The sequence below is a fragment of the Astyanax mexicanus genome, chromosome 2 (genome assembly GCF_023375975.1).
Source record: "Astyanax mexicanus isolate ESR-SI-001 chromosome 2, AstMex3_surface, whole genome shotgun sequence".
NCBI classification, from domain to species: domain Eukaryota; kingdom Metazoa; phylum Chordata; class Actinopteri; order Characiformes; family Acestrorhamphidae; genus Astyanax; species Astyanax mexicanus.
In genome coordinates this window covers 55966346-55979304 of record NC_064409.1, presented here as the reverse complement: position 1 = coordinate 55979304, position 12959 = coordinate 55966346, and the positions used below count along the sequence as shown (strand labels likewise).

At 37.7% G+C, this 12959-nt stretch overlaps 1 protein-coding gene and 1 long non-coding RNA gene across 4 annotated transcripts in view; both read left to right on the top strand.

Annotated features, from left to right (window-relative positions):
- tmem266 (transmembrane protein 266) overlaps nucleotides 1–12959 on the top strand; it is a 71467-nt gene that overhangs the window by 50814 nt on the left and 7694 nt on the right. The window contains exons 5-8 of the mRNA XM_007246511.4: nucleotides 350–504; nucleotides 2824–2897; nucleotides 4892–4948; nucleotides 5426–5564. Of these exons, the coding sequence (XP_007246573.3) occupies nucleotides 350–504; nucleotides 2824–2897; nucleotides 4892–4948; nucleotides 5426–5564 (425 nt within the window). The remainder of the gene's footprint in view (nucleotides 1–349; nucleotides 505–2823; nucleotides 2898–4891; nucleotides 4949–5425; nucleotides 5565–12959) is intronic.
- LOC125799023 (uncharacterized) lies at nucleotides 8098–12783 on the top strand. Of its 3 annotated transcripts, XR_007437835.1 has the most exons (7): nucleotides 8098–8925; nucleotides 9042–9070; nucleotides 9303–9331; nucleotides 9390–9563; nucleotides 9740–9797; nucleotides 10088–10145; nucleotides 10233–10308. It is a non-coding gene; the product is annotated as an uncharacterized LOC125799023 (long non-coding RNA). The 3 variants fall into 3 exon arrangements; XR_007437834.1 differs by lacking the exon at nucleotides 10088–10145 and having other exon boundaries at nucleotides 10204–12783; XR_007437836.1 differs by lacking the exons at nucleotides 9303–9331; nucleotides 10088–10145 and having other exon boundaries at nucleotides 10204–12783.

The window sequence follows — 12959 nt, the reverse complement described above, 5'->3', positions numbered from 1 at the left end:
TGGACTCCGGCTGCTGATGTCGACAAGAAATTGCAGTTAGCAGACCAAGACCAAGACCAAGATGAAGCAAACTTTAGCTGTTTGTACTAGTTTAACACTTTAATGCCCTCACTAGGAGGAAATAAATTGGTTGTGTAATGGGTAGGCAATACAAATATATAAGTAACTGTAGACACAGTTTTTAAATATACAACGCTATCAAATGTTTGATATTGCACTATAGCACAATTACAATGCATTTATTAGGAAGAGTGGACACAAACATTTAGACATATAGTGTATATATGTCAAGTGGTTATTAGACTTTACCCTGTCTCTCCTTTCTCTTTCTCTCTCTTTTCTTTCTTAGGTCCAACTGGCTGAAGCCATGTTGTGGGCGGAGGGCAGCGCTGTGGCAGGTGTGTTTATTGAGTGCGGGCTTTAACTGCTTCCTGGTGGCCTGTGTTATCCTGGTGGTGGTCTTGCTAAGCCTGGAGCTGCTTATCGACACCAAGCTGCTGCAGTGTGAGTACCTGATTAGCTTGAGACTATGGCCTTTACTTACTGTCAGGCATGCAAACGTAGAGAACTGTGGCCTCTGTACATAACTGTGGTTTTAGCATTTGTAAACTTAACACTCCCAAGGGTTTACTACCATCAAGAAATGCTGTCTGGTAAGCCTGTGTTAAGAAAACACTTGATAGTTTCTGTTCTGTAAAAAAAAAGAAATGAGTTTGATGTCTGCTGAAATGAGAAATAAATGCAAAGATGTATCATAAAAATGAGAAAAGGCAGCAGATTGGACATATCATTTTAAAATACCAAAAATTTGTTTTGTAATAATGTGTACTGGTTTGGTTTTGTCTTTGTAACCTACACTGTAGCTACAATACATACCATACATTAGGTAAAAAGTTCACTTTTAGAAAGCACTGTAGATTAAGCTTTTCTGATGGATTTGATTAGAACCATGAACTCATTTTTCTTTCCTATAAATGTTCTTTCCTGCGCCACTGATGGGTTGAGCTCAGCTCTCGCTGCGTTCTCCTTTGAAAACACGGCAGAGGCTCTTGCCTATGTGGCATTCTCCCTCATGGCACAAGAAGCTGAGCTAATCTACATGATCTGACACTAGATAGATGCTCTCCTTCATAATAAGTGGGGCAGTCACCCCCACAGCACAAAAGCACAGCACACAGGCTACGAGAGAGATGACAGCGGCCATAAGTCAGCCTCTATCTCCACGTCCTGTCTGGCCTTTTAGGAGTCCTGATAGACAGAGGGAGAAAGAGAGAGGCGGGAGAGGAAGACAAATGCGGAGCCAGAGATTAGCAGAGGAGTAGATGCAGGGACAGCAACGCGGCCGTCTGGATTAATGGATGCAGGGAGATGAATGGACTGATGGACAGATCAGTGAATGAGACAAACAAAGACAGATGGGCTAGGAGGTGGTGCATGAAGGGAAGGGGGGAGATGGCAGGGTGACAGCTGAATGCAGCACAGTGATTATCCATAATTGGGCTGATAAATAGATAGGCAGGCAGAGGTAAACTGCTGCAAGAGCAAACGTGGCTGGCCCTGTGGGAGTGGACGGGTGGATCTGAATAGCATAAATACCTGACATGCTTTCAGTTTAGATGGCTGGTGTAATGGGAAATAGAGCCTTTCATGTCGTCTGAATGTGACATAAAGCTACGTGTAGGAAATTTGTGTCTACAGTATAAGTGTCACTTTTGAGGCCCTGAGTGGGGAAATGCCCTTAATATGAACTCAGCCGCACTGGAATGACTCTAGACATGCTGAAATACGTCACCTACCTGGGAGGGCATGAATTAGTGATAATTACAATGTAGTTTATCGGCCGCCTTTGTATTCTGATTGTGAAACTTCCTTTGCAACAGGATCCAAATTATAATGCAGTTCCTCAACACCATATTTTCCTGCAGCAGTGCCTTAGAAATGTAAATCATACCAATGACGTTGTCAACTGACATTTAATGATGATAATGAATGTGAGAAAAATCAAGGTAGTGCTGGTAGTGCTGTACACTACTTTAGATTTTGTGCACTTATAAAACATTCATAAACTACATTTGACAGTAGCAGTTTCTATTTTGGTACCTTGAATAACTTGTTGTGGAGAATAAGAATATCCTCAGTCTAATGAGTCTGCGCATGCTGGTGCACAATTGTGGTCTTGGTGGTCAAGCTGGTGAAACATTGTGGTCTTGCTTGTCATACTGGTTGACCAATGAGGTCACGGGGCTAATGCTGTGCACTGGTTAGCAAGCTTGGTCTGTTTGGTGCTACAGGTTGACCACTGTAGTCTTGTTGGTCATGCTAATCAAGTTGGTGTACCAGCTTGGTTTCACTCTTAATTGTGCTTAACTAGCTTTGACATACTGATTGTTTGGCTTGGTCAGATAATAGAACAGCTAAACCATCAAACTCAAACGAAAACACATCCTATCTTGGTCAACCAGCTTGGGCAGGCCTTGATGATTTTTCTCAGAAGGGGCAAAAAAAAAAATCAGTGACAAAAGAGAGAGAGAATATATTTTTTATTTGTAGTAATTATTCATAAAATTAATAAGGTAAATATCTATATCTATTTTACCAATAATTTTTTTATGATAATTACTTTTAGATATTGCCCATGTTTAGTGAATGTCCATTATGAACTTTTTGGGACTGTTTTCTTTTGATGTATTTACACACAATATGTTGTATTGTATTTATTGTATTTTAGCATTTATTTTTTATGAATATTGTTCATATATATTGAGCCACTATGTATATTAGCTTAAAGAACTTTATATCCTTCTGTCTGTTTTGTCTCCTCAGTTACCAATGCGTTCCAGTTTGCTGGCATCATCCACTGGATCAGCCTGGTCATTCTCTCAGTGTTCTTCACTGAGGTGTGTATAAAATTACTGCAGGAACAGCTGAAAACTAGAGAGAGAGGGACTTCTGGGCTCTGAGTCAGCAGCTACTACTCCTGCATATCCTGTTGTTTGTATGCATTCCCGCTGTTGTGGAGTTTATGAATTTATATCACATGTCACTGATGATTCATGAGCTGCGCTTTGCAAAGAGATGAAACAAAAAGGTAGATTTAATGTTGGAGTTAAGTTTTGCTGAAGTGTTCAGATTTTTAGGATTCATAGATGCTTACAAGTGATGAAGGTATAAATACTTTTCCTGCTGCACCAGATTCTTTCCATTTTGAATTATGGAGTGTCTGCATTTCTTCCAGAAACTCATTATGTGTAGCTCTGCTCCATAGCTGAGGTAAAAGATGCTCATCTGACTGGTTGCTTATAAATCCTCCTTTGTCTACTGTATACTCACAAAGCACTTTATTAAGAACATTACACTAATATACTAATTAGAAGAAGGGCCTCCTTGTTGACATGACTTCTAAATGCAATTCTTTCAGATTTTTCATGCTATCAATCCTATTCTAACACATCCCAAATGTGTACTACTGGATTCAGATCTGGTGAATGTGAAGGCCATCAAAAATACTGCAGAACTTTTCATTTTCATTAAGCCAGTTTAAGATGACTGTTGCTTTGTAATATGTTGCATTATCATTTCGAACATAGTCAGTTAAGAGATGGGTTAATTGTGGTCCTGAAGGGATGCACATGGTCATCAACGATACTCAAACAAGCTGTAGGATTCCAAAATAATTGCAGGCTCAAAGTGTGCCAAGAAAATCTCACCAGCCTGGACTGTTGCTTAAAGGCAGATTGGGTCCGTTAGTTTATGCTGTTGCCACTACGTTCTGACCCTAACATATATATGTACTGTGGTAGGCCCCTGGGGTTAGGGGCTTGACCACTGTGACCCGGAAGGAGGAAGCACACAGAGATACACAGACACAGGGAGTAAATTAACTCAAACGTACCTTTATTTGGTTTTAACACCCTCCACCACACCCAAAAACAACTTAAAGCATGACTATGGCCCAATGGGTCTCTAGAGTCTGTAGAATTAGCTTAGTTTCTCTGTTAGAGTCCGTGCAGCCTCAGCCCTCAGCTCCCCAGTGAAAGTCCACCTCGGATGAGGACTGAGGCTCAGTATATATGCCTGTCCCAGCTGGCGGCTCAATCAGTCCTCATGCGGACCAGCTGGGACAGACATGGCTTGGCGCTCCGGCGTGGGGCGGACCCACAACTCCCCCACCTCCTCACGCCACAGTACATATCAGCAGCAATCGAGCCTATGTGTTTCAGGCTCCAGATGTCCAGCTATGGTGAGCCTATGTCCACTGCAGCCACTGCACTACTAGCTTTATGTCCTTGGAGGTGGAGCCCAATGTGGTTTGATGGCGTTGTAGCCTATCCACTCCAAAGTTTGGTCTGTTATTCTGAAATTCTGTGTTTCTGCTTACCCCAAATGATTATCTGAGCTACAGTAGCCTTTCTGCCTGCATATACCAGTCTGGCCAGTCTTTGCTGACCTCTTTCATTAGCAAGATGTGTTCATCTGCAGAACTGTCCCTCACTGAATGTTTCTTTTTTCTAGAATACACTAAACTGAGTAAACTCTATAGCCCAGGTCTTCAAATTTAAATCCAGTTTCAAATGTAAAGATCTTTCTTCTACTGCTGTCCATTATTTACATGCACCATTGCAGATCAGATAATTGCATGGATGTGTAGTTGTACAGATTTTTCGACTAAATGGTGATAAGATGTATATACACATACTTTCCCCTAGGTCAGCCAAGTAGTTCATTAGAGAGATATGAGCTGACCTGTCAAGAAAATCTTTGTTGTTTGCAGTGAAATAGTTTTTCCTCCGTTGTTACTTAATGTTAAAGTTTCTTTTTTTACTTTCTTCTTTCTCTCTCTTTCTCTCTCTCTCTCTCTCTCTCTCTCCCTCTCTCTTTCTCTCTTGCTCAGACTGTCTTCAGAATTGTGGTGCTGGGGATATGGGATTACATAGAGAACAAAGTTGAGGTAAGCTCCCTTGGGCCCCATTAGGGTGGGTGGGAGTCAAAGTCAGAGAGAGTAAAAAAGAGAAAGTTTAAGAGGAAAAAACAAAGAGAAGGAGAGATAGTATTAGAGAAAAAAAAGAGAGAAAGCAGAATGTAAAGAGAGAGAGTAAAAGAGAGGGAGGTAATCAGGGATGAGTCTATCTCTGTGCTGCACTGTCATGGTCACAATGTCACAGCTATGGCGGAGTACCAGAGGCCTGCTGCTGTGCTCACAATTTAGATAGCTCTCTTTTTTTCTCTTATTTGCTTGTATCTGTTTATTTTCCTTGTTCTAAGCTAAAATAACAGATATATTATCATTTTATTTGTTACTTCCATTTGTTTATATTTCTATAAAAATATATTATTCCTATAAAATATTTTGTAATAAAAATTGCAGCTGTTTATGTTTCATGTATCAGAACTGGTAATGTGTGTTTGTGTGACTGTGTGTGTTCAGGTCTTTGACGGTGCTGTGATTGTGCTCTCTTTGGCCCCGATGGTCGCCTCCACCGTAGCTAATGGACCTAGCAGCCCATGGGACGCCATCAGCCTCATCATCACCCTACGTATCTGGAGGGTCAAGAGAATTATTGACGGTAAACAATGCTGGTCTTTTTCATTAATCTTCTTTGATTTCCTATTTTATTCTTCATTAGTATGTCTTTGCATGGAAATGAGAAAATCTAGTAAAAATTGATTTGTATCCAGGTGAAATTGTGATGCATAAAACAGAATACATACATACAATGGAAAACAATGTATTTATATGTGCACTCTACATGGACCCAGAATTAAACTGATACCTCATTCATTTTTTCTTTTAAAGGTAAGGTCATTAAAAATATATATTTTTTGTATTTTTGTTGAAATAACTGTTTCGACTGGTCAGTAAAGACTTGATGTGTGAGCATTGTTGTGAGGATTTAATTTACTCAGCAACAAGAGCATCTCCACCATCCCCCTAACTCCTCCCAAAATATTGGACATTAGGGTTCCTGCTTATAAGTACCTGAAAGTCCTATTATATTAGTAGTATTTCTCTATAGGGACCAGACAAGCTGTTCGTGTGCATTTGCAAATCTGTGTTAACTTTAAGTAGTTTATTTGTGGGGGTATCCACAAACATGTGTGAATATAGCTTCTCTAATTACTGATTGTTCAATATTTTTTAAACTTTTATTGATAATGTTGTGTTATTGTTTTATTATTCAGTGTGGACCAGAAAATATGTCTCCTCTGACTTTTGGTTTCTCTCAAGGTTGCTTTGCTTCCTTTAGGGATTTTTCTTTGCCTGTTGTACTCAATAAAGGCTTTGACCGCGTGCTTGATTTGGCCAGTGTCAAATTCCTTATCTTTGCAGTGCTGTGGGGCAGTTATTTCCAGTAAGGATTTGATCTCTGTGAAGGATTAGAGACCTAAATACTCGAAACTGAAGGTCAAAGTCAAATTATCATTTTAAAAACGGATTTTAACTTGATGATAAAAATATGAATATTTTATATTTTGATCAATAATGCACCAAAATATGATTTTTTTTAGCTTGTTCTGACTTATGCTCTTACACAGATCTCCACATTTAGGGTGCATTTCCTAGAGATATTATATATGAGAAGACCAGCCACTGGTTGAAATATGAATAGGTGTTCTCATATGACTCAAAAATGGCATCTGTTTAGATAAAGTCATGCCATTTAACAAAAACAGAAGGGTCAGTGATATTGTTGGAAAAGTCTAGCAAGAAGGAAAAGTCTCCCTCAGTGTGGAGATCTGTGCAATCACAGTAGTCAGGTCAAGCCAGAAAACATGGTTATTGTTCATTATTGAGCCAAACATTCTTTATCACTTATTTCCACAGACATTATCTGTGATTTAATTTGTGTTTGAAATGGTAATTTGACATTTTTCAATTTTAAGTATAGTGGAGCCTAGTTTTGTGTGGCTGAAAATAACTGCCATCTGGCATTGCAAAGATGGCAGACGAGTGACTTGCCTATAACGAGTTTGCCTTTCCTTACTAGTACCACAATGACATTGCCTGTATTTCACTCAAGGAATAACCAGCAAGCTGATTGACTCTTTTTGTTGAAGAGCAGTTGTGTTGTGTGTTGGGCATTATGAGCATTCTCATTCACTCTTAAAAATGAAGGTGCTCCAAAAACGGTTCTTTAATTAATATTATAAAAAAGCATGTCTTAAGCCCTATCTGGACGGGATTAGTTTCTCAGGGGGTCCTGGGCTAATTTTGTCTATTATGGAGGGTCCTCTGTGATTTTATTCCTGTCCGGAACAACCATGTATGTGCTTTTCTCTTCTAGACGTCCCCTAAGAAAATTACATGCTGAATTGCATACTGTTTTTCACTGAACTCAGTGATCCTCCAGTAATATTAGTCCCGTCCGGACCCACACCTCAGTCATCTTTTTTTTACTCGCATTTAATAAAATAGCAATTTTTCCGCTGCCATGCACCGTAATTATTTTTTGTGACCAACCATTTCAAGGCATTTCACGTGACCATGCTTCTTCAGGCATTTCATTCAACCACTCATTTTATATTTGTGACCACATTTTTGATTCCTAAAACATTTAAATGTATAAAGTATATTTACAGAAAAAAACCTCCTTCAGTGATGTAACACATGGTCATTGTCACACTAATACATAAACATGAACACACACACACACGTGCTGTCACAGCTACATGCTGTCACTTATCTTCTGCCATGGAGGTGGGGAGGGTTGAGGTATCTCTGGGGAGGTAGCTGTCATTTCTCTAACGACATCATCACTCCTGTTAGCCTGTCAGGTTTTCACACTTACCTGCTGCTGCGCAAAGAGTTCACAAAAATAATGCTTTCAGTGATAAAAAGCATTTATTTTACTTTGCATTTAATTAAAGACATACAACCAATTTTATCTGCTCCAAAAAGTTCTATTCTATTGGCAGTACTTCTCTACAGGGAAGTACAGGCTGTGTGTGTGCATGTGCACATCTGTGTCAGCAATGGGTGGGTAAATATATTCACTTAAAGGGGTGTCCACAAAGAATTTGGACATTATGATCATATGTCCTAATGTAACAACAGTAAATTAAGTTGTGAGTTAAATCTTGTGAGTGAGGAACATTTCACCTAGTAACTAGTCTCCTCTCGATGTACTGGAAAGGTAGTGCTATCCTAATAAAATATATGTATGCTATAAACCAGTTACCAACATGAAATAAAATCCTAAAGTTAATAAAAATAAATAAATTTCTATGCTTCCATGAAAAGGTGAAGAAGGCTAAGCTTGTTGTGACAACTAATCATTATATCACTATTTACTGTTGGAGTCAATAGATATTTCTCGTCCGGCTCAGCCATCATGCGTTCAATTAAATCTGCCCTATATGCTGACGAGAGCAGGCTGTCTATAATGGTTAAGCAGGGATCCAATTAATGCAGACATATACATGGTCGATGGCCACAGCAGGTCACCCTCATTCACACTCAGCTTAAACTGTCTCTCAGTCTAGCAGGAAGTCTGGAAATGACAGCAGAAAAGCAATTACACTCCTTTTTTAAAAGCTCAGCAAATACGCTCCTAAAGCTCTATCCTTTGTTGTGGTGTAGCTCTGAACTTGCAAATTATGGCATTCTCAGGCTGTTGTGAAATGCAGTCACGTATTGCTTTTAAGGAAATTTATTTCCGTGTGCAAGGAATCCTGCCAAATCACTCAGCACAGACCATGGTGTCATCTGAGTCTTTTAATTGCATCACGCCTCAGAAGCTTTCCGCACACCTTCTACTGCCTGAATTTAGATTCTCCCTGTGCGCTATCTATGCTGGTGTAGCATTTGGTGTGCATTTCTTCAGTACTATTTACGTTTACCAATAAAATATTATGTTTATTCGTAAGAGGTCTAAGTCTGAATTCCGTGTGGTTATAGGTTTAAGTCTAAATTCTGTGTGGTTATAGGTTTAAGTCTAAATTATGTGTGGTCATAGGTTTAAGTCTAAATTCTGTGTGGTTATAGGTTTAAGTCTAAATCATGTGTGGTTACAGGTTTAAGTCTAAATTATGTGTGGTTATAGGTTTAAGTCTGAATTCTGTGTGGTTATAGGTTTAAGTCTAAATTCTGTGTGGTCATAGGTTTAAGTCTAAATTCTGTGTGGTTATAGGTTTAAGTCTAAATTATGTGTGGTCATAGGTTTAAGTCTAAATTCTGTGTGGTTATGGGTTTAAGTCTAAATTATGTGTGGTCATAGGTTTAAGTCTAAATTATGTGTGGTTATAGGTTTAAGTCTAAATCATGTGTGGTTACAGGTTTAAGTCTAAATTATGTGTGGTTATAGGTTTAAGTCTGAATTCTGTGTGGTTATAGGTTTAAGTCTAAATTCTGTGTGGTCATAGGTTTAAGTCTAAATTCTGTGTGGTCATAGGTTTAAGTCTAAATTCTGTGTGGTTAAAATATTTAACCTGAGGTGTATGTGGTTAAAATTTTGAACCTGAATTGTATGTGGTTAGATTTTTGTTTCTGAATTCTGTGTGGTTAGAGGTTTAAGTCTGAATTCTGTGTGGTTATAGGTTTAAGTCTAAATTCTGTGTGGTTATGGGTTTAAGTCTAAATTATGTGTGGTTATAGGTTTAAGTCTAAATCATGTGTGGTTACAGGTTTAAGTCTAAATTATGTGTGGATATATAGGCTTAAGTCTGAATTCTGTGTGGTTATAGGTTTAAGTCTAAATTCTGTGTGGTTATAGGTTTAAGCCTGAATTCTGTGTGGTTTTAGGTTTAAGTCTAAATTCTGTGTGGTTATAGGTTTAAGTCTGAATTCTGTGTGGTTATAGGTTTAAGTCTAAATCATGTGTGGTTACAGGTTTAAGTCTAAATTATGTGTGGTTATAGGTTTAAGTCTGAATTCTGTGTGGTTATAGGTTTAAGTCTAAATCATGTGTGGTTACAGGTTTAAGTCTAAATTATGTGTGGTTATAGGTTTAAGTCTGAATTCTGTGTGGTTATAGGTTTAAGTCTAAATCATGTGTGGTTACAGGTTTAAGTCTAAATTATGTGTGGTTATGGGTTTAAGTCTAAATTATGTGTGGTTATAGGCTTAAGTCTGAATTCTGTGTGGTTAGAGGTTTAAGTCTGAATTCTGTGTGGTTATAGGTTTAAGTCTAAATTCTGTGTGGTTATGGGTTTAAGTCTAAATTATGTGTGGTTACAGGTTTAAGTCTAAATTATGTGTGGTTATAGGTTTAAGTCTGAATTCTGTGTGGTTATAGGTTTAAGTCTAAATTCTGTGTGGTTATAGGTTTAAGTCTAAATTCTGTGTGGTTTTAGGTTTAAGTCTAAATTCTGTGTGGTTAAAATATTTAACCTGAGGTGTATGTGGTTAAAATTTTGAACCTGAATTGTATGTGGTTAGATTTTTGTTTCTGAATTCTGTGTGGTTAGAGGTTTAAGTCTGAATTCTGTGTGGTTAATAGTTTAAGTCAGATTTTTTTGTGTTTAGGGGTTTTAGGACGAATTCTGTGTGGTTGGGATTTTAAGTCTACCCTTTTGTGTGTTTATTGGTTTACTCATGAATTTTGTGTGATAAACTGTTTAATTCTACATTCTGTTTGATTGGTCTCTTGTGTTTTTTCCCTCTCTTTTACATGGCTAGGTCACGACCCCCAGACTGTACAGGCTGTAAGGCTAACAAGGAACAGGTGTATAGTTAAAAATACAGCAGCACAGAGTTGGTTCAGCTGTTAGAGAGTGACAGAAATGAGATCTTAGTCTCCTAAAAGCTTTGTATGAGCCCATATCTGTCCACAGCAATCTGGATCAGCAGTGGATGACCACTGACTTTTAGTAGAATATTCTGTAAAAGCTTGACATTGTTTAAGTCAAACTATGACAGAAAGTACAACTGTTTCTTTCTCTATTTAGAGTGTGCTTAATAAAATAGTACTGAACCAGCTGGTAGTTTAAAGTTATAACACTATTTGACAGTTTTATATTTCTTAAAAATCAAAAAGTATTATAGATTTTTTTAGACAGTGGGATTTCTCAGTTGTTTAAATCTAGCCTATCCATTGGTCCCCCTTCTGTAGACTAAGAGGTTAGACTATTAGACAGACCTCTTAATTCGACCTAGGTTATCTGGACAACTGAGAAAACTTTTTGAAATACCTTACAGCAGTTCTTGCAGCTGGTATTTCTTTGGTATTGGGTTTGTCTTGCAGCTGGGCTCCCCCTAAAGTCAGAAAGGGTAATTCACACTTTGAATCATCACTATAGGATACTATTCACACGTGCATTTCTGGACAAGCTGAGAGACACCGAATTTTAAGCATTGCACAGTAATTTGAAGTGTTGTCCAGCCCGCCTTACCAAAGATACATTATGCAGTTAGCAGTATGCAGAGAGTCTGGAGAAAACAAATAGAGATGCTGCTCTCCCTAATGCAAGACAATAAAGATTCACTTAATGATTCATGTTCTAAATATATCATATAGGCTGCTTTGTATGCCCTCATTGACCTGTTTGCTAGTTTTGTTTGTTTATTTTTTTCATTTTCAGTTTCCCAGTGATTGTTTTTTTATACATTTTTAAAGCATTTTCTATTTTCTCCACAGCTTAATTTACAGCTCATTTCGGCTTCAAATTCAGCAACAGAAAAAGAGTTTTATAACCAAAATAGACAAATAAAATATATCATTTTTTTTTAAAAGTGTAAACTAATATGAGTTCATGTTTTCTGCGGAAGTAGTCAGGGGAAAATAAATACAAAAAAATAAATGAATACCTCAGAACACAGTATACTCAATATTAGAGTGATTGACAGCCCTGACTGGTATAGACCATCTGCATTACATAGCTGTAGTTGTTGTTGTTGATGTTATGCAACTACCTTGTTAATCATTATGATCATGCTTTGTTGTACTGCTGGTTGTGAGTTCAAAGTTCGTTCTTTGCAGTTTTTTGGGGCCTGATTTTAGGATAAAATTGGCAAAGTTATGTAATTAGTTGTTAATAATCCAGCTAACATTAGTGTAATTGGTCATGCTTGTAGTGCTCCAGTATTGTTTAATAGTGCATGTTGACTCTTTTTCAGCATGTTTTTTTTTTTTTATCTGATTTAGGCTGTAATCTAATCTTACTGAAGGCGGTCTGAGACAAAATTGTTCTGGGAGAAATTAGTTGACGAGTCTGACTCTGCCTCTGCCTTTGGTCTCTAAAACGCTGGCTCAAATTTGACAACATGGTGCACGTTTTTCACTTGTACAACAGGGTTTATTTACAGGGTTTTGTACAGTCATTGGCATCAGTGAATTGAGATACAGATTTGGATGATGACAGTTATCAGTGGTATGTGCTGAGCTGGTAGAGTCTCATTAGAAGACCAGCAGGAAGGGGCCCAGTGTGAGCACTAATAGAAACTTTCAGTCTATGAAGCAGAATGCTGACAGTGTGTGTGGTTGAGCACAGCTACACACTCATTGTGTTGCCTTGTGCCTGGTGGGTGTAAATTGCTCCTCAGTGAATAAAAAGTGTAGTGTGGAATGGATGAGGTCTCATTTATATTGCAGGTAAGAGTAGGCCTGCTTTAGGGAGAGTTTCTTTCTAGTTCATTGTAAAATAAGAGAAGCTGTGAGCCCTGTGATTAAAAATGTATTAAATGCTACGATTATGTAACAAAAGAATAAATTACAATCAATTATAATAGATTATATATTATTTACGTATCGTTTACATTTACATATAAATTTACATGGATTCCTAAGATGCGTTACATGCATTTTTTACTTTTATTATTTTTACTTTCCCTATTATTATTATTATTATTATTATTATTATTATTATTATTATTATTATTATTATTATTATTATTATTATTATTATTATTATATATAACAACAGTGTGACAATGTGATTTTTTTTACCAGTTAGTTATATTTGGTAACTATCCAGAGGAGGATGGGTCCCCCATTCCGAGTCTTGATTTCTTCCAAGGATCTTCC